A 27,059-nucleotide genomic window follows, 5' to 3' on the forward strand; every position below is an offset into this window, starting at 1 on the left:
TATTAACTAACACTAAATATTCACAAAAGAAGAAGCCAAAGGAAATGGGTACTTTTCCAATAATTATATATTTTGATAGTAGTAATATAATACCTGTATATCTTTTCATGGCTCTAATCCCCAGTCCAAAATATTCCCTCCTGCAGTTAGTGTACAGGAAGGAGGATCCCACTTATCTTCTTCACTGGAGGACCCCCTCCATTCCTTGGATGGTTCTGTGGCCTTCAGCTTCAATGAGAGATATGTCCAGAGTTAGAAAGTTGCCCACTTCTACTTGGAGGGGATCTCAGACTCTGGGAAGGAACATGAAAGCACCCAAGACAGATGAATCCTCATCTCTTCCCAGTAGAGGGAAATTGCCAGCCCCAAAGAGCAAGCCATGCCTTCCCAGTGCTATTAAAATTTATTAGTAGAGGGTATGCTGACTTTATTTATATTTCACCAGCTATTACTGCAAAATTTCTGCCTCCCTGCCTACCCTGATGTATTTTAGTCTTGGTCCAAGTCAAAGAAGGATGATATTCTGATTGATTGAAGTGCACTTAAGTATTAGACTGGGTTCGTGTTTTCTACTCAAGACCTCCATGTTAACTAATGGAGGAGGGAATAATGCCCTTGTACTGGGGACTAGCACCTGAAAAGACATTACAATGCAATAATTATTAGTAAGTATTACATAATTAAAATTAGTGTTATTTACCAAAGAACTACATTTTGAAGATGTAAGGTGTTGGTGCAGACAGGATTGTTTAGATGTGTGGTACTCCATGTGGGTAACAAAACTAATAATGCATTATCAAAAGGCAACTTTCATTTCAGCCCATGTGTCCAGTATGTCATCCATCAAAGTAAAAGTGAGTGTGGTGTCAGAAGATGGAAGCAAAAGTCATAATGCAGAAATGAAAATCAAAGGTGACTTTAAACCGGGTTCATCAGTGTTTTCATCTGATTTGTGCTCAATAGTTATTACTGTTGAACGAGGTAGTATCATTGTACATCTTCGGCCAGTTAGCAAACATGCACAGGAGACACTGGAATTTTTCTGCAAGCATGGTGGAATGAAAGACTATATATTAAATCTATTAAGGAAGAAGGATTTATTTGCCTCTCTTCCAGTGGGTGAAGTATCTGTAGAGGTCGAAGTATCTTGTCACAAAGAAGGTGAAGCATATGCAGGTAAGATCAGATTTAAGGAAACATTTATTTAATTTATGAGAGTATTATCAGTATTTCTCATCAGATAATCGGAGTGCTTTTTATTGGGAAAAAATGTCAAGATAGAAATTGTCTCAAAGAATTAGTATGATGTCTATGGCACTGTTGACTTACCTTAGAAGTTTTAAGTCTTTGCTCTAACTTTTTCACTTGTGTCGAGAGTTTCTTTGAATTTGTATAGAAAACTCAACAGATTATTTTACAATGTATATTATACATGTAGAAAAAATACATAACAATTACCATATTTTTATTCTGAGAAAATGACTTTAGCAGCAATTGGGTATGTTATTAATTTAAAATTAAAGCTTTTTAAGTAAAAGTAACATACCAAACAAATCAATGAGGGGAATACTAAATGAAAGGGAAAGATTCATTGAGAGGACTGTAAATATCTACAATATCAATCTTTTGGGCTGAAATATAATTCTACTCTCAGTCAGTGCTCTTAGAATTTTGAATGGAGCTGACATTGTCATGTTTTTAGACCTTACCTATTAAGATACATCCAGCACGTGTAAAATCAACAATATATGTCATTCTTCTGGAGATTTTGCATCAACTGAATCATGGAATAATTTGCTTTTTGAATCTCATACTTGCACATATTTGTATGATCTCAAGGCCTGGTGCATAAGTGCATAAGTATTTTCATACAACCTAGCATAGAGCAGAAACTAATAGTATAATTCATAAAAGCAGATATAACATCCAATTAAACAAGAAACAAGAGAAACACAATGTGAAAGTTATTGACTAGTAATTGGGATATCAGAACGTATTGCAAACATCATTTGTGAGGTATATTTAAATTTTAATGACTTTGAGATTCAGTATTTGCAAACAGCATGATATAAGAAATAGAATCATGTTCTTAGAAAGCCAATAAAGAGCATCTAAATATATTGTAAAGTGGTAAGCAATGAGCAAGAGTTTATATAAAAATACCAAATGGTTTGAAGTTGGTGTCAACTGTCAGCTTCCTTGATGAACTTTTACTCTCTTTTATGAGAATATTTTGCATATTGTTGTGTAAATCCTGTATTTTATACAAATAAAACATTATAAGAGTCTTCAAGAAGTATCTTAATTGAATATGTTATTGACTCAAAATGTTACCTAATTTATTTCCTGTTGTATCATTGTCCTTTAAACTTGAGGACAACACAAAGTTTAATTTCGCAATGGAATTAAAATATTTGATCATGTACATTCTGTTTAGATGCACATGAACCAATGGAAGACTACATGAATGAGAACATTGAAGTTGTGGATAATCCTCAAGTAATCCGAGAGAATCTGCTTCTTCAGTATGGTAGCCTATTGGAGGAAATTGACCCATTAAATTTACAGGAGACATTCATAGGCAGAGAAATTCTGGACACAGGTTTCTTCCAAGGGTTGACACATTTACGAAGAAGAGAAAGAGCGGCTCAATTTTTGAATGAAGTCTTAAGTATAGGCAGTAATGCACTTGTAGGTCCTGCAGAAGCTTTGAAAAGCAATGGAAGAGAAAATCTAGCCACAAAACTTTGTTCTGCTGTGAAAAAGATGCCACATTTTGGAGACAGAGGTAGTAAATAATTTTAAATACAAAGTTTACAATAGATCTTGCATTATTTCATAATATGTTTTGTGTTAGCCTGCTGCCAAAGTTAGGGTAGCCAATATTGTTTAATTACCTTAGATTGTGGCATTCTTCATAACATTAAATGCAAGCATTTAGTTATTTGTTTTGGCAATATCTTTTGTATGCACAACTTGAAGATGGTCATTGGTTTCACAGATAGGTTTACTATGGAATATATAGATTGCAATTAGAAACCATAGCTTTAAAATCAAATATACAAGTCATGGAGTTGAGTCCATGTGTAGATCAACTAATGTAGATGGTAAGACAATAAATTCCCAATTTATATTTATAAAGACTAAATGGTAAGTATTCATTTTGAACAAAAGGTTTTATGAGAATAAAGTCCTACACTATTGAGTCCTGTTGGTTTTGATGTATGCTTATGTGATATCAGCAGCTGTAATCAAACATCAGACTTTCTAATGTTTGATTGCACTGTCAGCCAGAGTACCAATACAACTATTATTTTTCACAATTGTTTCAATTACACTTTGATCGCTCCGGTGGCCTAGTGGTTAGAGCATCCGCCTCGAATGCGGGTGGTCGTGGGTTCGATCCCCGGCCGAGTCATACCAAAAACTTACCAAAATGGTACTAACAGCTGCCTCGCTTGGCGTTCAGCATTAAGAGGTTAGTGTTAGGACTGGTTGGCCTGGTGTCAGGATAATGTGACTGGGTGAGACATCATGCTACATGTCTGCGGCATGATGCCCCAGTGCTAGACATCACTATAAACTGCCACATTGCAGACATCGTAGCGATATGACTGAAAAATTGTTAAAGCTACGTTAAAAATCAAAATCACACACACACACACTCAATTACACTTTGTGATCTTCATTTTGAGATACAGACATAAGTGATTTTGCTTGGTGGGATAATTGATTAAAATTCAAAACCCTTAGCTCCTAACATGGCTTTTGTGCACTGGCAAACTTTGACGTGCAGCAGGATGTTTACATTCCCCGTACTAATGGATGATACAGTGTAATGAAATAAATCCTACTCACCATTTGTATCTCAGACTTACACATTGGTAGCTATGTATTGTCATCCTTTTTTGTTGTATTCTAGACTTCCTTTCCCCATGTTTATTTGAAAGTGTTTGATATTTATCCCAGTGATGCATTTATTATTATTTATGCAACATTTTGAATAATGCATTTCATAAAAATAGGTGAATAGTTTGACAAACGTAATTTATAGTTTTAGCACTACTTGTAACAAACCAGGAGATATGCAATAATCTGGTTGTCCATCATCTGTCGTCTGTCGTCTGTACATTGTCACAGATTTATCACTACTCCTCCTAACGTTACATTCATCCTATGGTCTAGTTGGTACTCAATGAAAATGTTGCTTTTCTGATGTCCAGTATATCCTGCCACAGTGGCAGTCTTGAAAATCATGTTGTCTTTATACCTCCTGAATGGATGGCCATATCAGCATAGGGTTTTCACTTAAAGACTTTTAATGATATCTAGTTGGTCCTAAATAAAAAGGTCCAATATAACGTACAATATGGTCACCACAGCAACAATTTTGAAAATCTTTTTATCACTACTCCTCTTAAATGGAAAGTTATATTAACATGGGTTTTCACCAGAAGACTTCTTATCAGGTGTAGTTGGTCTGAAATGAAAATGGTGCTGCTCAGATATCTAATAGGGCTGCCAAAGCAACCATCTTCAAACTTGTGTTACTGCTCTTTTTTCTGGATGAAAAATCATATTGACAGGGATTTGCACTAGGATATTTCTTTTTGGGTTTTGTGGGTAATAAGTGAAAAATGGTGCCACTTTTATGTCCAGTATGGCTGCTAGAATGTTTGTGTTGAAAATCTTGTTAGCCTATTGCTACTGAATGGATGGTTGTATCAATATGGAGATTTTACTAAAGGACTTCTTATATCTTGTTGTTTCTCAATGAAAATTGTGCCATCCAGTATGGCCACAACAGTGGCTTCTAGAAAATCATGTTATCACTTCTTCTGAATTAATGGTCATATCAACATTTTGTGACTGAAAGACAGAATCAAATGGTATCTGGTTGGTTGTAACTGAAAATGTTGCTGATCTGACCTCCAATATGGTGACCATAATGGCAACCTTGAAAATCTTATTGTCACTACTTCTCCTAGATGGATGGTTATATCTAGAGTGCTCTTTCGCCAAAAGATTTCTTATGATGTATGTTTAGTTCTAAATGGAAATGGTGCTAATCTAATATCCAATATGGCCACCATGGCAGTCATCATGAAAGTCATATCAGCATGTGTTTTTCTTCTGAAAACTTCTTCAGTTGTTTTGCTGGTCCCAAATTAAAGTGTGGCCTTACATTCTTTATGGCCACCATAATGGCCATATAGAAAGTCTTGTTATAAATAATTATCTTAAAAGGAAAGATCTTTTGGCATGGTGTTTTCATCAAAAGAATTGTTTTGGTGTCTAGTTGATCCTAAATGAAAATGATGCAAACTGACACTTAATATGAACATCATGGTGGTCATATTGAAAATATTATTTCTACTCACCCCACATGGATGGCAATATGAACATGGGGTTTTCACAAATAGACCCCTTATGATACCTAGTTGGTTCTAGCTAGAAATGGTGTCAATCCTGCCATGACATCCGTCTTGAAAGTCTTGTTTTTACTGTTCCCCATGAATGAATGGAGATACTGACATTAGGTTTTCACAGACGGACTTCAAGCAATGTCAGCTTGGTCCAAAACAAAACTGGTGTCAATCTGACATCCAGTATGGCCACCACTGCAGCTAACATTAAATTCTTGTTACCATTGAAGAATATCATAGGTACTTCCAACATCCAGCAGTTAAAAGGAAGAGATGGTGTTATCATCAATTCCTGGAAGTTCTTTTGGCTAGTACAGCATCAAGAGACTTGTTTAAGGCATATCCTGTACAATTTTAACTACTATCTAGCTGTAGCTGAAAGCAAGAAGCTTAAGGATGATTTATTAATGTTTAGTTAGAAAAAAACATAACTTAATGGATCATTCATGTTCCTTAAAGATTAATTTTCATTTTTTTTTACAGAACAAGTGGATGAAGCTTTGGTCCAGGTTGTAAGAGAAGATTCCCAAATGCATGTTGATGAGTGTGTGCTGTGGTCATGCCATATAGATCTCTTAATTGGAAGTCATGCAGGTGTTAAATTAAAATCTATGTATGCAAACAAAGCAAAACCACTCATGATACAATCTTATAATTAAGGAAATGTCACTAATATATTGTATCACTTTTTCTCCTAGTCAATAAGCTATACCATCCACATGTTGTCCCATTCATTCTGGCCATTTGCATTTTGTTAATGAAAAATGGCTTAAGAAGGATCATACATAGCATAAGTTAGATTGCATGACTTTTGTGCACCACACAGCAGGATAAAGCTTTTACTTTTCTTTTTGATAAAATTTAAATCCATATTATTTCTTTCCTCTTGATAACGAGTAAATATTTTGTCTTGCACATTACATAGCAGTGCCGTTGTAATAAGGATTGTAACTTTTGTGTTATTATTCATTTCTTTACCATATCTTTGGCTACACTATAGGTTTCCCCCTTGAATGACCCTTCTAATCAGCAGCCACCAATTTTTACACTCAGAATCCCTTGGTGTCGATGTGTTTAAGTTCAAAAGTAACCCTCTAGGATGGCCAGTCTTTTTAAGTGACTCGAGACACCACCATTATCTGTGGTCAAATTATTCCTCACAGGCAGACACCTGTTGTTGTTTACAAATATTTTTTTGCTTCTATATTCAACACTTTAACATGTGTTCCAACATACTAATAAAAATATCTGTCTCTAATTCATACAGAGATAGTTAACTTGATTGTCCTTACTGCTGTTGTCCTCCATATAATTAGGTTTTGTCACTGATTATTATTATTATTACTACTGATGAAGAGGCACAAAACTAACAACTGAGAAGCAGTACTGTATTACTCGAGTCATTGTGACATCCTGTTGCTATAAAGAAAAATGGTATGTTAGCCATCATGTCTTCTCTACACTTAATTGTGGGATTATTATAATGGATACAAGACTATTACCAATTAATCATATGACAAGTTCACATCCTTTGTAAACAATGAGAATTGTGCTTGGTACACAAGACTTTACCACAATAACAAGAATTTAGTTTGAAAGTGATATGGTCACCAATGAAGGAGTAAATTGTTTCAAAATGTCCTCATTTTAGAAGGAAAAGTGAAAGCAATCCAACTAAATGAAATGATGGAGTTACATGATCATTACTGACATACATGTGACAACCAGGATCTCAGACCAGTAGGTTTACAAATTTTGATCAGTAGATTTGCATCTAAACCTGTAGATTTTATATCAGCATTAGTTTTACGTTTCAAAGGGATTGTAGTTTTGGCCATGGTATATGTTCTCCTCACACTGTAATAAAACAGCATTTTTTAAATAAATTAATCAGATTTGGATTCTTATGGAAAATATTGCAATAATAATTAATATGAGTCTGTGTTTTGTCAATTAAATGAAAAAGGAAGAGCTATTTATCTTACGGTTTGCTTCAAAAATTTTGTTCCTAAAATCCAGTAGCATTTTTAGTTTCCTTCACACTATTACTGTCTGGTGACCACTGATGATATTCATTACGATCGTTAAGCTTCACATTTATCAGGCTTTCAATAGTTCCTTTGGGCATATTTTCTTGAATCACTTTGTATTTTCCAAAGGATGGAGAATGATTTCTCTTTTATCAGTATTAGGATTTTCTAAGGACAGGAAAACCATCCTCAAACTGCAATGAAGTTCTAACTTCAGTTTTGCTGGCTTTGTAAGATTGCTTACCAATACTCCTCTAAGCTTTGCTCACCCCGAGGAGGAAGTTCCCAACATGGACTTACGATCAATTCCTGAGTCACAAGGGCTTCTCTTTTTCTATGGCTCAGGTCCAAATATCCATTGGCAAGTTTCTTCACTGTAAATACAAACAAAGATTGAATTAGTCTTAAAATAAACAATAAAAAAATACGATATATTATTTATGCTTTTTGTGAACAATTTATCACAACTTTAAAGTGAATTATTTTGTCATATATTTTTATCTGATCTGTTTTATTTAAATATTGAACTTTAATGTATGGCATGAAAACATAAAATAGTTTATGAAATACAAAAGATGCATACCTTTGAAACACATATTGCAAACTTGGAACATTTCTACTTTCCAGCACACACTTAAACTGATAATCTTAAGCATTTGTTGGAATATTTCTTAGATGGTGTTTTTCTGGTGATGGGAGAAAGCATATGTTTCAACATTTGTACATGAACAAAAAAGGTTAAGAACTGTCCTAAAGTAGTTCTCTTAAGACATCTTGAACAATACAATAACAGTTAAACAATAGATCTTAATACTTTTGGTCTCTGCCAAATCAGTGGTCTTCATTTTATCTCCCTCAGAGTCTGCCAAAGGTCAGCCAGTTTTCATCAGTCTTCATCAGAAGACAACATGACTACCTTTTATCCCTTTATTACTTATGAGACCTCATAAAAACGTCCCACAATTTGCCCTTAAACCCCACTATCAATTAACAGCTTGCTGCGTACACACTTCAGCTGTTCTTTATCAGTTCAAATAGCATTGCTTTGCCACACATGATCACACCAGTCATTGTACTTGTGGTGCATCTCCAGTCCCCAGTAGACTGGTTCTGGATAGTTTTTATAATGTATTGATAGAACGAACATTTTTATTTTTTATAAGATGCTTTTAAAATTCTTTCAGTTTTCAAAAGCAGTAGGTTTCAGCTATAAAATGGCATCAGCAGTAGACAGTCTTGCAAATTGTATTTTTCTGCTTCTTCAGTATGGTAGCCTGTTGGGGGAAACTGACTCATTAAATTTACAGGTGACATTGGCAGCCATCTTGAAAATTTTGTTTTTGTTAGTCCTCTGACCTGGAAAGTCATATCAGCATATGGTTTTCACCTGAAAACTTCTTCAGTTGTTTTGCTGGTTCCAAATTAAAAGTGTCTTAGGTAAAATATGACCACAATAGTTCTCTGAAATCGAAAGTCATATCAGCATGTGGTTTGCTAATGATCCAACCTGGAATGGTGTTTTTATCTTATCAACAGAATATGCCAGCAGATAATACCACAGGGGGTTTATATTTTGTAATTCCAACATTAGCTGTATTTGGTTACAAAACACTGGACAAACAGTCCTTGTAATTATTAAATAAATTATTCATTAGTTAAATCCTGGCTGTCATTCGAATCTCAGCTGCATTAGATATTGATGCCATCCAAAAAAAGCAGCTTACCAGCTGCAAATATGATGCATTCATTCAATAGCCCACCATAAACAGTGGAATCTAGTGCCACATGACGTCAAAATTGGCAGTGCTGGAAGCTGGGGTTATGCAAACTTCATACCATCAAGACATGATGATCAGTTGAACAAATAAATCAGCAATAGCTATTACATGTACCTCTATTACCAAGCAGATGGAATGGAACACTTTCATGTTCCTTCATTCAGTACCTTCTACTTCTTATGAATCTATCTAGTTGGTCTGAAATGAAAATGGTGCTGAACAGATAAACCAGTATGACAACCATGGCAACCATCTAAAAAATATTCTTGTTGCTACTCATTCAGATTGATGATCATTTCAATATCAGGTTTCGCAAAAAAGTCTTCTTATGATATCTAGTTGGTCCTAAATAAAAAATGTGCCCATCTTATGCCAAATACTGTATGGCTGTCATGATGCCCAACTTTAAAATACTGTTATTGCTTTTCCTTCTGAATGGATGGTCATATTGGCATCTGGATTTCATCAGATGTCTTCTAAGGGTATCTAATTTGCTCTATATGAAATGGGTTTCAATCATATGTCCAAAATGACCACCACAATGAAATTGTATCCCTCATTAATATTGGAGACTGTTTCATTGCTCACCCATAAGAAAAATGGTCTTGAACACATGAAATTTGTTTCAGACAGTGGAATATCGCCTTCTTTGAGGGCCTTTTGTTGGTCTAAAGTAAGACAAAATCTGTAGATGACATACTGTGTAGGTCATAATATTAAAGGCTATTTATCTATTCATCTTGGCAGGAAAAAAAAAAATCTATTTTTTTCCAACAAAATACATATGTTATAAAGTTAAAGTAGATTCTCTGTATCAAGACAAAATATGTTAAAGCCATCAGACTGTAAATTAAAAGGCTAAAGGTTATTTTGCTTGGCTGACAATTATAGCTAGAACACTGTATGCATATTCCCTCCATGGGAATCCAAAAAAAGAAAGTGCTGACTAATATCATCACTAAATGTCTGATGTTAAGGATATACACTTGGGCCCTATAGGCAATCCTGGAAATAATATCTTCTGCATTTATACCTTTTCTTTAGGGCTGAAACTTTCTTATGGTTTCGACTAGAGGTGACTAGCATTCATGGCATATTTAGTAATTTCTAGTTCTTGCTTGGATAGATGGTCACTAACACCCAGGTGATAAGATGCCTTGTCCAGGTTGTTTATCATGATTTTTAACAAACTTAAAGTGAAATTTTCAAAATTTCTCCATGAATTTTTTGTATTCTCATGCTATTTCTATAATTCTTTGTAACATGGTTTAGAAATCACTGCAATCTGTTCATAGTTTCATGTCCACTACTACAGTTGTTATACCTCTGATAAAATTCTATTATTTTAGTGAGAAATCCTCTCTTTAAATAGTTATTATCACTAGATGATATGTTGAAAACCACATTGGCCAATCTCTGATATTCCTTTTGTGGATTATTCAATATGCTCCCTTGTATTGACACATTTAAATTTCATTGTTTTACATTATACCAGATGTATGAGTACAAATTAAATGAAATTGATCCTGTAGGACTTGTAAAGTTTTGCACGGTTGCAATAATTTGTTCATGACTTGCATTGATTGGTAGATATTTCTTTAGTCTTTGCAACAGTGTCAGTTTAGAGGTTATAATGTTACAGGCATGATATATATAACAGTCTTCAAATGATGTGTAAGCTAAGTCTATTAGAAACTTGTTCTCCTTAAATGTTTTATAACATCTGTACATGTATTTCATTTCTAAATGCTTACCCTTCCTTGACGTATATAAACTAATCTTATGAGTAAGGCAAACTGGATAGTGGTCATTTATGGTGAGTAAATAGTACTTCTAGTTCAATGATATTTTCAGGATGTGTGGAATATACCTGGTTGATAATGGATGAGGTGCAATATGTTTGTTCATGTTTTCACAATCAGGCTAAGATTATATCATTGTGTCATTTACCATCAATGGATGAAGTTTATATGAAAATCACCGAGAAGATCCAAATTCAGGTTTTCGAATGTAACCACGAATATCTGATCCTGAAATTGATTAATGCGTCAAGATTGGGCATTTGTTAGACAGTACAAAAACTAGTTAGAACTGATAGTGGGGAAATCTGAATTCAAACCAAATTAGTGCATTCTAAATCTAATCATTGCCTGTAATTTAGATCATTCTTTATATATAGCACAGGCACCCCTCCAGATTTGCTTGTTCTATCCCTCCATTCAAATATAAAACCCATCTGTCTGTAATTCTCTGTCAGTTACACTTGAATTAAGGACTAAGTAGCATATATAAGGTTATATCTGTAAAACCGTTTTCTACAAGATTCAGTTAGCATCATTCATGCTTTAGGCTAGACTAAAATAATTGGGGACAAATGATTTCTTTTAGTGGGCAGAATAGAAAGAAGTGGGAGCAAAGCAAGATATGCTATATATTGATGCATGCGTTGCTTTGGTTCTCTTAAATGAACTATGTCATCTGTTTCTCAGTATGCTTATTTACATTTAACATTGGTTTGAAGCAATAATTTATCTTCAGGTGTTGTATGTATATTATAAATGTATGAATGTATCTTAATCATAAGCAGAATATTCATATTTGAAAGTGACTGTTTGTATGGAGATATTTATGCAGTGTATTTTGACTATATGGCTTCAAAAGAGCAGAGCAGAAACTATACATTGTTACAGTAATGAATATTAACTAATGGGAGTACCAGATTGAGTATTGTAATTTTAAACAGGTAGCAATGCTTAATAATCAAGTACCACTTAAATAGGATTTTGTTTTCCTTCTTTTCAAACTTCACTGGAAATTGGCAGTAGAAAACATTTCTAAGCCCTTATAAAAAGTACATTACAACACATGCACAGGTGTCTTCACACCTTAGTGCTCATCCATTCATACCAGAGTTGTCACTGATGTTATGGATGAGTAATCTAAACTTTAAAGTTGTGGGAGTTAATTCAAAATTAAATGTGAATCTTTTGGACTGTCAGTTTTTGATATAGTTTTTAAAAGTTTAAAAATGAAATTGCTTGTTCTAAAGGTAGTTCATTAAAGTTTATTAACTATTTAGACTTATATGTAACTAATATGAATTAATTACAATACACCACTCCTTCGATAACTTGCGCACAATGGGGTCCACAAACAAAGACTGCACTATAAGCGAGGCGCAAGTTACTGGGGCACCTCCAAAAATTGAAAAAAAAATTCGCTTTGACATCGAGGAAACGGGGGGGGGGGGGGGGAGGGGGCGTCGTTAGGTAACTGGGCTGTTTAATGACTGAATCCTCATTTTACAATCACGTCGATAAAAATTTTTAATAATGCGCTTTTTCTATTGAAGTTTTTCGTTATTCTGTTTAAATAACATTTTTTTTCTTCAAAATAACCAACATATGAAAGATTGTTCCAACTGGTTTTAACAACCATCATGTGTAAGCGAAAAATCCGTGTATTACGTCACTGCTTTTGTGTTTTTTTATGAGTCTGGTTCCTGTCTTGATGTTTAATAGTATCTTGCCAAATTGGTAGTCCATAATTTGGGAACTAGACTAACTGTTGATACACCACCAAACAAGATTCCTTTTTTTTCAGAAACACGCGTCGAAACTCGATTTTTTTATTGTTCAGTTAGTACAATGTTAATGTCGTGATTTCAGTGGAAGTAATAATGAAATTTCTTATCATCCCTGAGGATATCTCTAAATGCCAGTTCAAGAATTCTCTGAAACTCGCTTGCCCACAATGGTCCGTATCTGAAATCAAGCTCTATATTTTACGATATATTCATTTCGCTTGGCTGCCTTGTTATCTTTGATCACAGTTATGAAAGAGTTGGTTAATTTAAGGTAGTTTCTGTTACATACACAATAACGTGTATTACAGTGTTCGATTGATGAAATGAAGTGAGTTTACCCGACATACGACCGAGGCCACTAGATTTTAAGTTAGTCCGATTTTTGTGCCTTTTAACTTTTCTTTTATTCCATCTCTTTTTTTATTATTCAAAAGACATAATTACCATGATAATACAAAGGAGGCCAGCTTTTAATTCAGTGCAACAATGCAACAAATACTTCCGCAAGTCAGTTATCAAAACACAGTCAGCACTTAATTAGGTTCTCAGAGAAACGCTAGCAGAGATAGCTGTTACGGTAGATTGACGCATTTTATGTTTAATTACATGAAGACACGTTGCATTTATGATGATTACACTTAAAAGGAACTAAAAGATAAAACTAGAACACAAATTTCAATTGATAATTTTATTTTTAAATTTGTATTTATTTATTAACGTACTGCCTCCACTCGACATAAGTGACATTTTCATTGATCAAAATTTCCTTACATATCGTTAATTGCGGTGCACTAGGAATGTCGTTTGAAAGAAAATGTAAAAGATTGTATGAGCTATTTTCAAATTTGATACTTCATAGTATTGATTAAAATTTCCAGGTCCTATCCACCGTTTTCATCGATAAAACAAGAGATACATCAAAGTTTTCGTTGCCATTTTTGATCGCGATTTTCTTCAAGTTCAACAAATAGGGATAAATTTTGGGATATTTTCAGGTTTAAAAAATGGGATCCATGCCTGACACCACGTTATAAGCGGGTTCGTGAGTTATCAGGACATGAGTTATTGAGGGAGTGGTGTATACAGTTTTAATATGCTCATGTTAAGTTATATATATGATGTCGAGACCATGAAGGACCATCATAAAACTCTAACATTTAATTGCCATATTCATTGATGATAACCTGAAGCATTAAAGACAATATACCTAGTATTAAGGAACTATAGCTTTCTTTCCAGCAGAATCAGCACACTGTCAAAAACAAATATGGTGCCACACATTGCATGGGTCCATGTATCTTTAGAAACTAAGATTTTCCTAATATGATCACTCACTTTCTAGCATTGTTACAACAATCCATCAATAGGATTGCAGAAATATGGTTTTAATATTTATCAGAATAGTTGTAACATTGTGTATTGGTTAAATATTATATGTTTCACTGCCTTCTTTGTATTTTAACAAGATAAGTGATGTAAGAAAGCAACCTTAACCTCTCCAATTCCATGATGTAGCATTGCCCAATATGTTTCTGACCTACAGATTTGTATTTTTAGGCTAAATCTTCTATTAGATAATATTTAGACTTCCTATGAATTGCATATTTTCCTTAATTTATTTGACCAACAAAATCTCAAAATGGATAATCTAAGAAAGAAGTTCTCCCTAGACCTAGCGTTGTCTGCCATTATTACCTTTGATAGGTTCACTTATGGTTCAAGCTGATTTTATGAGGAAAATAATGCAAATGTGATATATATATATATATATATATATATATATATATATATATATATATATATATATATATATATAGATATATATTTCGCTTGGAAAAGCAGTGGTTTCTTCCAGTCAGTTCACATGAATGGACATCGTGTTGTTATTGACATTAATTTTACATCACTTGATTTCTGGACAGTATGGGCTCATCCTTGCATACGAATTTACTGAATAACTAATACCCGTAACTAATGCATGATCAGCCCATCTTAATCATTTTTCCAAAATAAAGCACCTGATCTAAATGCAGATGAGCTTGCACACTGCAACATTATTGTTTCAGCCATCTTGCTCCCCCTCATTCACTAATAGCAGCTAAAGTCATTTTGAGTACTTTTATTTTTGTTGTAATCAGTTTCTTGAGTTGAAAACAGAATGAGACAAAGTTTATACATTTTTTTTGTACAATAGTACAGTTAGGTTGTTGAATATTTTGTGTTCTGTAGGTCTTGTTTGGGTACAATCCATTTATTTCTCATACATGATCAGTACTACGAAATAATATTTATTTATTTTAGATATAATTTTTCGTACTCTGGAATTAATAATTATTTTTTGCACATGCATAAATTTTGCAGTTGCAATTCTAATTGAGGAAAAGATAGATTATGTAAAATAACCAAATTCACCAGCTGGGAGGTTGGTCAGACCCCCCACCTTTAGGTTTGTACCCCCCCATTGTTCCCATTGGGCCGACCACCCCCATTGTTCCCATGGTTGGTGCGACCAAACCCCCTCTCCCCACCGTGGCGACCACACACCCTGTTGCAATCCCCAGTGATATGATGCCGACCACCTCGTCTCCTGGTCATGATTTTCATGAGGTTTCTCATCACTGGAGCATTTGCATGTAGTAAAAATTTATATCAGAGTGACAAAACATGCGGATCAAGTGTGCTAAGCTTATGACACGTCATCCTAACATACATTAGTCAGTCTGGCAAGTACAGTTCTGTTGTTAAGTATCGGTTTCGTTTGTTGTAATCTCACAAGGAATTGATGCTGAAAAACAAGACTGACCTCGACCAGACTTGAGGGAGTTGCTCGCTATATGATATAAAGAGAAGTCAAGCCCATGGAAAAAAATATTTTTAACTGGGGAGACCGTAGAGCTGGGATATATGGAACTGAAAGCCAGCTTTGATGACATATGGATGGATGCTAATTATACTAATAGACATATAATTTCCTTGAGAAGTAGTGATGTTTGAACTGGGCTCTGATTCTTCTAGGCTGTCGTTTGACACCCTAGGAACTCATTTGGGGGTGATTTCAATCAGCGTAACTAACACTGATTGGTTACACATCGGTTGGCCATAAAAACAATATATATACAACTTATATTATGGCTTGTATGCCTGTAATCTCAAGGTATACCATTAATTAGGCATCTGAGCACTACTTCTGTAAAATCATAAAAAATTAAACATGGACTTTGAGCTGTAAAAATTAATTATTTTTTAATTAAAGACAAATGCCATCAAAAAGTGGATGCCGATGATCTAGGTCAGCAGTTTAATGAGATAGCTAAACTCGATAAGTAAATGTTGAGTCATGCATGGCTAACTATATCAGAAATTGATGAGATCTTTGACGAGATATCCCAGGTAGATAATAACAGATGTTGTACATTGTCTAAAGAACGTAGACTTGTCAAGGAAATTGAGCAGGGAGTGATGGAGACTACTATCCCCATGGTAGAGTTAGTCCTGCTTGCTTGTATCGTAGGTGATATACGAGCTAAGGTTGATTGACAATAGGAACGGTGAGTTATAAATCGACGACCTCAAGAAACTTATCATTGAGACTAAAATGGGCACTCTAGTGTATGTTAGGAAGCAGAGTTTGCCAAACAAAAATAACTACTGATTGCTAAATAGTTACTTTTTGACCCGCTGACTGGGATGTTTTATATTTTTGTATGATAAAATTTGCAAGTTAGTCCAGATAGTCATTAAATTCTTCTGTGTGTATCACAATGTCATCAAATACAATTTTTTAATCATGAACAGACTCCCTTCCTCAGCTCTCTTTATCACATGTCTTTGAATTTTCGTGTTGAATCTTGTTGACAGTAGTTTCCCTCCAGCGTTCACTGCTCCAGCTATTAATGATATAGCACTATTAGCTGCTCCTGCTGGTTCACAACCTACTCTCTACGTGGTTGTTATTCCAGTCACACCAAGTCCCGCCATGGCTGGTGGTTCCGTGCCTGACACCGTGTCAATGATTCCCCTTACATGTTTGTATCTGGCAAGTATTCGTTAGTGCTTCTCAATTTTTGCATTGCCTGGACCTTGATATTTTATTACATTGGTACAGTTGTGGATCGTTCATTAAAACATGTGTACGAGTTCAATAATGTAGGAGTAGCTTGCTTCCACTGCACTTGTTTAAGTTGGTGTTAATCTAAGAATAATTATATTTATACACCAGTCTCGTCCTCCTTAGTGTTTGGTTTTATCAACCCATTAATGAGATTAATTTTAAAATAAGTGTATCTAGACACAAAGAGAATATTTTGATGGTAAATTCCCCATTATTGTACAATGAAAGTCGATAAATACCATTTTCAACCATAATGAAATATCCACTGATCCACCACCAGTTTATCCCTTCTCAACCCACCCACCCCCATCCGACATCATCTTACCCTGTGCTAATCTACTCCACGCTATTTTCAGAAGCAACCATGCAAGTTAATTTTGCGTCGAAGTTGACTAATGGCAAATGGTATCTCTAAAGTAACATGATTTGTTTTCAACACGTTTAGTTTTATGCTAATGTTGGCAAGTTTTATCGAAAGAGCATTTGAAGATCCCCCAAAATCATAGAGGACTCTATAGTTTCTTTGTGCATTTCTGCACAGCCAAATAAATAATCTTACATGTTCATCAAAGTCAGTTTTACTAGTAACTGCCATAGTTTTGTTGCTGCAGCCTGGTCTTGTTCTGGGTCCTTCAGAGAAAACTATCTTATTGCTGTTAAGTTTGAGATCTTCATGTCCTGGCCCAGCTGGTGTACACCCACCCCCAGACAGAGACTCTTTCAATACCCCATAACCTCTGATCATACGATCATCACAGGTTTTATCATGATTGCCCATAATTGCACTTGCTGCTAGCCTCCTGATTAAATCAATCATTTTAACATTTCTACTTGTATCCTTCCAAATTGATTTTGAAGTAAGACGATTCCATCCATGTTCACCTTCATGGTGTTTATTAATGCCGATAAATCATCTCTTGTTGCAAATTTGGACATGTCCACAAATATAGCTGCCCCACTACCATCTCTTCTACCCCTTAATCATCCATAAATATATATGGCCATTGTTTCAATTGCATGCGTGGGCAAGCAAAACTAGCACTATATGTTTATTCAGCGCGGTCACAGGACTGGTTGAGTTGGTCATAGCGATGAGTGCTGCTATAGATTCAACCTCACATATGGAAGGATCTGTCATTGTTTAGGTTGGCAATGTTGATGACCATAGTGGTTCGTTTAATTGCCGCACATACCAGATAACCTGTGTGAATCAAACTACACGATGGTGCGCGCACTTATAAAGTAAGATACCCAATGAGTGCTGGGGCCGTCTGCAGAATCCAGGTTGATTACTCCAGTTTCCTTTCCTGCATTGTATCAGGCTGCTGTTTGTGCATCAAATCCCCTCTCCAGCATTTAATATTGTCTTCACGCCTTTGGCCATTATGTCAAAATTTGATGTTGGGTTTATCTGGGTCGTCTTAGACCAGTACCCCGAACCATTCATGTGTTAGTTGAAACCTGGATCATTTTTTCTGACCTTGCAAACACAATTTCCCACCTGTTACTTTTTCTGCTACTTTTTTGGTGACATCTCCCATGGCAACGCTTAGCGTAGTGGCCTTTGCAAGGGCTGGTGCGGCAGCTATCATGGAAACTTTTCAGTGGCTTGCAGTGCTGGTATCGCTGCGAAAAACGAGAATATCCTGCCGGTTTTGGACATATCGGTGACCTCAGCCGTAGACCGTGTTATATTCATTTCACAGGCAGTCACGATCACGTCATTAATGTGGACATGTTGTCTCTCAGTCACTGCTAGTCTATTTGGCATGATGCATAACTGCGTGTCTTAATCATAGTAATACCCCACAGTTGTGTTTGGCTGCCGATTGTAGTTTTTTTTATATCACTGACAATAACATGGAAATATGGCTTAAAGATGTGATATATAAATTGCCCATGATCAGTTATTTTCCATGGGGCATCAGCTACCTTCATTTGTCCACCATCCCCTTTGAGCACTGGTGTTTGTCAAACAATATCACTGCAATACATCTGTAGTTTACTAATGCCAGTACCCACCTTATCAACTGGGGCTCGGAAGTGCATGTCTGTGACGGATTGTCTGAGTAAATCCAGATGTTTCAGCAAGAAGTAATAAATTGGATACAGCATTGTGAAATCCTTCTGAGAGATTTGGAGTCCCATGTCTGGTCTCATCCCATAAAAGACATTAGGCAATGATAAGCTTGGGCGGCATGATCCGGATCAAAATCCAGTTTGAGTTTATCAGGTGGTTCCTGATGACCATTTAACTGCAGGCAAACTTCGCTGACACCAAGTTTGCCAAACACCACTGGGTTTCTTTCTTGCTCATTTAACTGTTCCACATCTTGAAATGCTATGAATATATGTTGTGGTGCAGAAACATCCTGTTTTGAAATTTGCAATGTAAAATGTACAGCTACTGAACTTTGAATTGCATCCATTGTCATTTTTATACGCGACAGTGTAGAGTGACCGCCGGTCATCATAAAACTTAACAGCTGCTGTTCTTCAATGAGTCAGCATCGGCATCCACAGCGGCAATTTGTTGAGTGTAACTTGTCAAGCACTTGCTGCAGCGGCTCGCCAGAAAGCATTGTTTTTATTGGAGCTCTGTATCAGCACAACTGTATGCTGATTTCCAAAGCCACGTTTCGCAAGTGAGATTCCATGCTCCTTGAACAACGTAGCAACTCTACTAAATAACCCTCAAGCAAAGTTGCTGAGTACATTTCTATAGTACATGCTGAAATTGTGAATTGATGCAATGAACTCAACTACTGGTTAGCCTCCAGTCACTGCTGCTGTGGCCTTATTGAAATCTTGCAACACACTGCAACACGGCTGGTTATCTGTGGTCAGCACTGACAAGTATAACTTGTCCCATTGGAGCATTCTCATGAGATTCAACAGTAGTTGCATCTTACCCAAACCAGATTATATGATTATAGCATGAACACTGTTTGGTAATGCTGGGTTGTGTTTGACTATGGTGGGTCCCTTGTCGTGCTGAAGTCAACTATGTAGAACTCACTGTGGCAAGCTTTGCTTGTGGCAAGCTTGTTGCCCACGCTTGACGTATTGGCAACTATAGTTATAAAATGTCTGCAACCTATATTGTTTGTGATGCAAGGCACATACAGACATGCTAGACATTTACTAAGTTAGCACCAAAAAAACTGATGCCATGCAATCACCAATATGTGTGCATGATGCAGAACAAAAAAATATAAAATAAGCATGTGTCAGCCTCCTTGATCGAAGGCAGTAAAACTAAAGATTGTCAGTAACCGAGCGAAGCTGTGCAAAGATAATAAATTGTCCAGAGGCAATTAAAGTATAATGGAGTCAATCTATTACAGTTCCAGTGGTTACTGGAAAGGCACTGCAGTGATTAGCAAATAAGCGAGTGTCATAAAAAAGTTTCCTCAGATTAGTTGAATTGATAGGCATTATGGGAGATTTATTTACCAGAACCCAAAAAAATTCACATGGATGGTTTCACGTCTGAACAACCAATGAAGTCCTCCAGGCCAATATTTTGTTTCTTCCACACAATGGCAAATACAAATACACACTGCTGTTATCCAAAGTAGATGCATTCACGTGTGGTCCAATAACGTGACCAAGTCTGTTCAGGTTGATCTGGGTCGAAAAGTTCTTGGAGAAGTAACCATACTGAATTAAAATTCACGGTAAACATGGTGTTCATCGCAATCAAGCCATCATTGAGAGATTTAACCGTACACTCGCCAGACGATTATTTGGACATTAGTATGTACAGGATATGTTGATGAGAGAGTGCAAACAATCACAAAAATGGGTTGCAAGACTTCCTGCTGTTATTGCTGCATTGAACAATGAAGTTTCGCATGCTATCTCGATGAAACCCGCTGTGGCAATAAAAAAAAATAGTAACACCAACCAGTACAGACATCACTAGCGCTAGTTTTGAACCATTATTGGATGGTGCCAGTGTCACTGTACCTGTGAGATATCTGTACGTGCCTTGAGAACAAGAAAATAGAGTAGCAAAGGCTACTGGTCCCATCTGGAGTCTGACCACGCATAAAATTTCACAAGGTGACCCATTGGTGGCTAGATATACCCTGTCGTAATAATAAACTTTGTTGATGCCAATAAGTAATTCTGGCCTTGACTTAGACATTATTGTAACAATCGATGAACCTCACATACCGAATCCCTATTATCCTGGACAACCCCCATTTACCATGTTTTACGACCATAAGAAACTTTATGTAAGTTAATAGCTTATATGTGGCTGAAGAAGCATTAAGATAGCTGTTGCATGAGTATCGTTCATTCTGCCATTATAATATATTACATAGGTAGATAGATTAATTTCTCTAATAGAAATTACTGTTTTTAAGAAAGAAAAATGGTACTGGATAGTTATTCCAGTGACTGTTATACATAATAAAGCCTTTTAGTGAAAAATTCATTTGTTTTCTCTGTGGTAACCGCACCCTCAGCTGCTTGATAACCTAAAATGTATTGTAGTTTATGACCGAACTGTGACTTTACCTTGTTTCGCATGTCATCAAGATGTGGTGCTGGTGAGTTTCCATATCCATAAATTACGTTGTTAGAAATTGCTGGTGAAAATGACCAGTATGAGATTTTCACTCTTTGTTATCAACACAAGTATCTATGGGTAACGTGCAATTAAGTATTAGGACCTGACTTAATAGAGAAGGCAAAACAATCAGCCAGATACTACCTTAGCATGTTTTTAAAATAGATGTCGATATCCACGATGCTGTTTTGTAACTTTTTCCAGTTTTTAACTCCTGCGGCTGATATAGCCAAGTACTGCGACAATGCAGTTATGCTGTTGTTCATTGATCACTGATAGTGGCATTATATAAATACAGTTTGATACCTAGCAGGAAATTTCAGAATTTTTCTTTTTCGTCCTTAATTTAGAATGTTCATACCATTGCGCGTATCTTACTTTTCGAGACTGAACCATTGGCCTAAGTGGTTACAGCATCCGCCTCTGATGTGAGAGGTCATTGGTTTGAACCTGGCAGCATCATTCCAGAGACTTATGAAAATGGTACTTTCCAGCTGCCTCACTTGGCGCTTGGCATTAGGAGGTTAGTGTTAGGGCTGGTCAGCCTGGTATCAGGATAATGTGTCTGGGTGGGACATGATGTTACGTGTCTGTGGAATGATGCCCCATTGCTAGACGTCACTATAAAACTGTCACACTGCAGAGATCTTAGCAGTATGACTGAAAAATTGTTCAAGCTACTTCAAAAATGCAAATCACACACATCTTTCTTTTCGACCACCATGTGCGGCACATATGGTCATTTTCCCATGAACACCATTGTCACATACTTCATACGGAACGGGGCCACCTCCATTTCTAATTCTGTCAGCATGTATCCAACACTAATCATTGACACATTGCTGTCTACAAAATTCCATCTTCCCCATAAGGAGCCATTTACACTTATTTTTCCGATCATCATTATTAGAATTATAACCTATCTAATTAATATTTTACTACACGTGGATGTTCTAGTGACAAGCCGCCCCATGGAAACAATAGGCAAGGGGGCAGTCAACCTGTCCTCCCTGCTGCTAAATTCAGATGAGCATTACTGGTACAATTGAGCCATAAGAAGATATAAGCTTGGTAATTCAAAATGTGTTCGGTAGAAAATGAAACTGCACTCAGAAGTGGACAAATGGATTGAGTACAAATAAGAACTATTGTGTTGTATAAACTTGATGTTTAGTATTGATGCTAGAAATGGATTATGTTGCGGTGGTTATGACATGCTGAACACGGGTTTGGGTAAGGTCAAGGTAATGCCTAAACAGTTGATCAGGATGTATGTGAATTTTCTCAGTCAGTCTCGCATGGGGGACGCATTGTCTACACTCAGACATATGTACACACATAAACAACATAGACATGTGTAATTAAATATCTATATACATGCATGCATATTTCTTTTGTTCGTAAGAAGGACATTCACTTTTTATATGGCTACCCCCTTGAGTACACTAACCATAAGGTAAAAATATTAAGGATATCAACGTAGATGTTACTTAAACAACAGGCATTAGTTTCCAATCATTTCAGATGTACAACTGTTATACAAATAAAGACGTAAAACACTGACATTTAGTAAAGCAAGGTATTTGCCAATTGGTGAACAGTACACATCAAAAACATCATGATATACAAACTTTTGCAGAGAATAGTTTTGCTTTACTAGTTAACGATAAATTAGTGAAGCCTTAAACCATAAGGGAACAGTGGTCAGAAGAGGATTGCATTCTAACACTACAAAATATTTAAAGAAAAGTTTAACAAAGTTTTTTTTTTTTTTAAATGGACCTTTAGGTATGGGGAACAAATTAAATTTAGATTGAACTACGACCAGAATACAAATATTAATAACTCACCAGTGATTTCAAGAACTTCAGAATCATGAAAATGCTGCATTTAGTTTGCAAGTTCAGTGTTTAATCAGGCAAATTAGATCAACAGATTTCAACCTTTTTTCTTCTTCATTTTACAGACTTATTTTACTATATTCTTTCAGTTTGTGCAGATTTTAATTAATAATTCATTCAGATTCATTGTCTTGGTGGCATTGCTGAAACTAATGATTTTCTTTTCTTTTTTCAATATTTTTAGGAGATGAAAGAGAAAAAACTGTCACTGAGGAGACACCTACACAGGGAGCTGTAAGTACTCTATGTCTCATTTATCATCCCAGCTGTCTCTCTCTCTCTCTCTCTCTCTCTCTCTCTCTCAAATACACAACTTGTTTTATGTGAATTAGATGAGAAATTATCATTTCAGATTTTTCACTTTGGAGCCTAATTTTATTATTTTTACCCCCCCCCCCATTAACTTAAAGGTTTAACTGAAAACATTTCTTATTTACCACAGCCTTTGTAACTGAGAGCAGAACTGAGGTAAAAAAAACCAAAATATTTTAATGCCGAGATTTTAAATGTGTCCATAACCTTTTTCAGAAATTGGGACTGACATTTCTTTACCCCACCCTCCGCTCCAGCCAGTCAGGTGCACCTGATGAGGCACTTGCCAACATGTTTGAGTGTTGGCTACTCTCTCCCTATGCCAACCTCAATTTATTCCATTCCTGGGGTCAAAATATTGCTTTCCCCACAGTTTAACCATATAATTAATGATCATTGTATGTTTTGAAAATCGCAAAGATCTTTTGCAAAGTTTTCTCCAGGGCAGGTTTGAAAAGTCTGAGGATTTGTGCCAGGGCAGGTCATGCAATTAGAGTGTTATATGCGTGCAGAAAATAGTGGAGATCTTTTACAAGATTTCTGACAGGACAGGTTGTGCAATTAAATGTTTTTGCCGTATAAAAATTGTGCAGAATTAGATATGGTCATAGAGCAAACATTGTTTGCATAGATACTTGAACAGCAACTCTTGTTTTCATTGATTTTAAAATTTCCAGTTTACTGAGTACAGTGAGCGATATAAAATATTGCTTGTAAATGAGCAGGGATTGTCGTTATAAGGGTGATATCATCAGCTAACACAGGGTTTCCAGAAGAAATTGATCCTATGGCTATTCCTAATTTGGAATCTTCTTACAACTTTAACAAATCATTAATACATATCAGATATAGAAGAGTGGAAAGCACTCCGCCTTGTTGGACACCTTGTCAGATTGGTATAGGTTCAGATTTAGTGCCATTTATAGTAACAATGCTGTAGATATTAGAGTATGATTTTGTAATTACAGTGAGGAGTTTGCCAGAAATTCCCAATAGGGAAAGCTTTATGAAAAAACCCTCATGCCATACAATGTCAAATGCCTTCCTTATATCCAAAAATGTGGCATAGACTTTTGATTCTAATTCCAGGTTAATGAAAATAGCTTTGTGTAAGTCACACAATGCTGTTATGCAACTAAATCCCTTTTTGAATCCCTGCTGATGAGTATTAGGAAAATTTAATGCTTCTGACCATGACTGAGTTGTAATTCTAGAATTTCCTAAGATTTATATGGTAATTACCACTATTAGAAATTCCTGCTAAAACCATATAGCTTTTTGAACTAAAGCCAGTCAGATGCTTAAAAATATTAAGTTTTCCAGAGAGTTAAGTTGGATCCTTTTGGTATATTCATGAAAGAATATAAAGGAATAGAAACATACATACATTTTAGTAGCAGTGAAAAGTGATTTCCTACGTTTTACAGTGTGCAAGATTTATCAGTCAATTGCACGCCTGTTCCCTCGCCTCCTTACACAAGTTTTCGAAATAGCCACCTTTTTTTCATAAAATATTTTAATTGTTACCATCATGTAAATCCCACATAAAAATATATTTAGCGTTTTGAATAAGTCTTCGAATTTTTTTTCATGATGGAAACTGATTTCAATGAAGCTAGCATATGTACACTTTTCAGTCTTTCAAGCCATCTGGATGGTAATATACAAGATATAAATTCTTTTCTTCATCTCTACTATTATTTACTAAGTAGTGCTACTACTACAGTGTCGTATATATAAGCTGAAAATATGACAACAATTTCTTAAAGTAAAAAATGACCTGAAAATATCATGCCCTATTTTTTGGCATGTATTCCTCATATACGTGGCTGCATTTATTTTGCATGCATGTTTTAAATTGCATGCATTTTCAAGATGTCATAAAAAGAACTTATTGCATCATTAAGCACTGTAGCCAAAAGTAGTACTTGAGCTTCTTATTAGCAGCTCTATTTCTCTTCATCAGCATACGAATCCCGGTCCCAGAAATATAAAATACCCATGTATTATGACTCTATGGTCTTAAACTCAGTAACAGAAAAGAGCGAAAACCAACTTTGAAAAGTTCAACAACTAATGTTTTTTTCCCTAGAATACAAAGTGAAAATTTAAAAAGAACTTATATTATTGCAAATTAAATCCCAAATAGTCCAAAATGTTCTATCACCAGCCCTAATGAATAAAGTTCTAATTAAGTTCCAGCGATGTTGGCAATAAGATCCAGTGCTGAAAGTGTTGATGTGCCTGTAGCCTTAAATGTACTAATGTTCCAGTGGTCTGAAGTGTAATGATGTGCTAAAAGTCTTCCAGTTGATCACAATAATACAATCTTAGACGTCCTTGTCTGAATTCAGTACAATTCCAAATGAATGTTTCTGTCCAAGAATATTATTGAGCTCTTTGTAATTCCAGAGAACAATAATTTGAATAAATAATCCCACCCTAATCAAACACTGAAAACAACAATACAAATGATTCTGCTCCTCTCAAGAATGAATAATTTTAAAGTTTCTAATCTCCCATTCATATAAAAAATCTTAGAAAAGGTTGTTGTATCCCAGCTTGTATCTCATCTAAATTCAAACAGTCTTTTCAGCAATGTACAATCTGCATATCGCCCATGCCACAGTACTGAAACTACTCTTCTAAAAGTAGTTAATGACATTCTCTCTGTGTTGGATAGTGGAAAGATTACAGTTATCACCCTCCTTGATTTGTCTGCAGCATTTGACACAATAGACTATGATATATTACTTCACCGTCTCCAGCATGTATTTGGCATTCATGATACAGCCTTACTAAGGTTCAAGTCCTACTTGGTCAACAGGACACAAATTGTATCTGCAAATGGAATACATTCCAGCCCAGTTGATCTATGTTGTGGTATTCCACAGGGGTCTTTTCTTGGACCTGTTCTCTTCATTCTGTACACTCATTCGCTCTCAAGTGTCATATATCATCATCCAGTGTCTCACCAATTGTACACTGATGACACCCAAATATACAAATTTAGCCACCCAGCTGAAGTTGATGCTACCATCCAAGGTGTAGAGAGGTGCGTTTCTGATGTGAAATCATGGATGACATGTAACAAGCTGCAGATGAATGATGATAAAACTGAGGCCATTCTGATCACAACACAAAGACTTTCTCATTCATATCCTTTACCTCAAACAATAAATATCAGCAACACCAACATTAAATTCACTCAATTAGTACGAAACCTAGGTGTTACTCTGGACAGTACTCTCACATTGCACCAACATGTCATGAATATATGCAAGGCTGCATATCTTGAGTTGAGATGCATCAGCTCAATTCGCAAATATCTTT

At 35.7% G+C, this 27,059-nt stretch overlaps 1 protein-coding gene across 1 annotated transcript in view; it reads left to right on the top strand.

Annotated features, from left to right (window-relative positions):
- LOC149793627 (uncharacterized) overlaps positions 1 to 27,059 on the top strand; it is a 90,564-nt gene that overhangs the window by 21,309 nt on the left and 42,196 nt on the right. The window contains exons 5-9 of the mRNA XM_089969025.1: positions 820 to 1,176; positions 2,438 to 2,788; positions 5,910 to 6,020; positions 23,599 to 23,648; positions 24,816 to 24,835. Coding sequence (XP_089825151.1) covers positions 820 to 1,176; positions 2,438 to 2,788; positions 5,910 to 6,020; positions 23,599 to 23,648; positions 24,816 to 24,835 — 889 coding nt within the window. The remainder of the gene's footprint in view (positions 1 to 819; positions 1,177 to 2,437; positions 2,789 to 5,909; positions 6,021 to 23,598; positions 23,649 to 24,815; positions 24,836 to 27,059) is intronic.

Source organism: Sinohyriopsis cumingii, chromosome 8, assembly GCF_028554795.1.
Source record: "Sinohyriopsis cumingii isolate HCF-2022 chromosome 8, ASM2855479v2, whole genome shotgun sequence".
Taxonomy (NCBI): Eukaryota; Metazoa; Mollusca; class Bivalvia; order Unionida; family Unionidae; genus Sinohyriopsis; species Sinohyriopsis cumingii.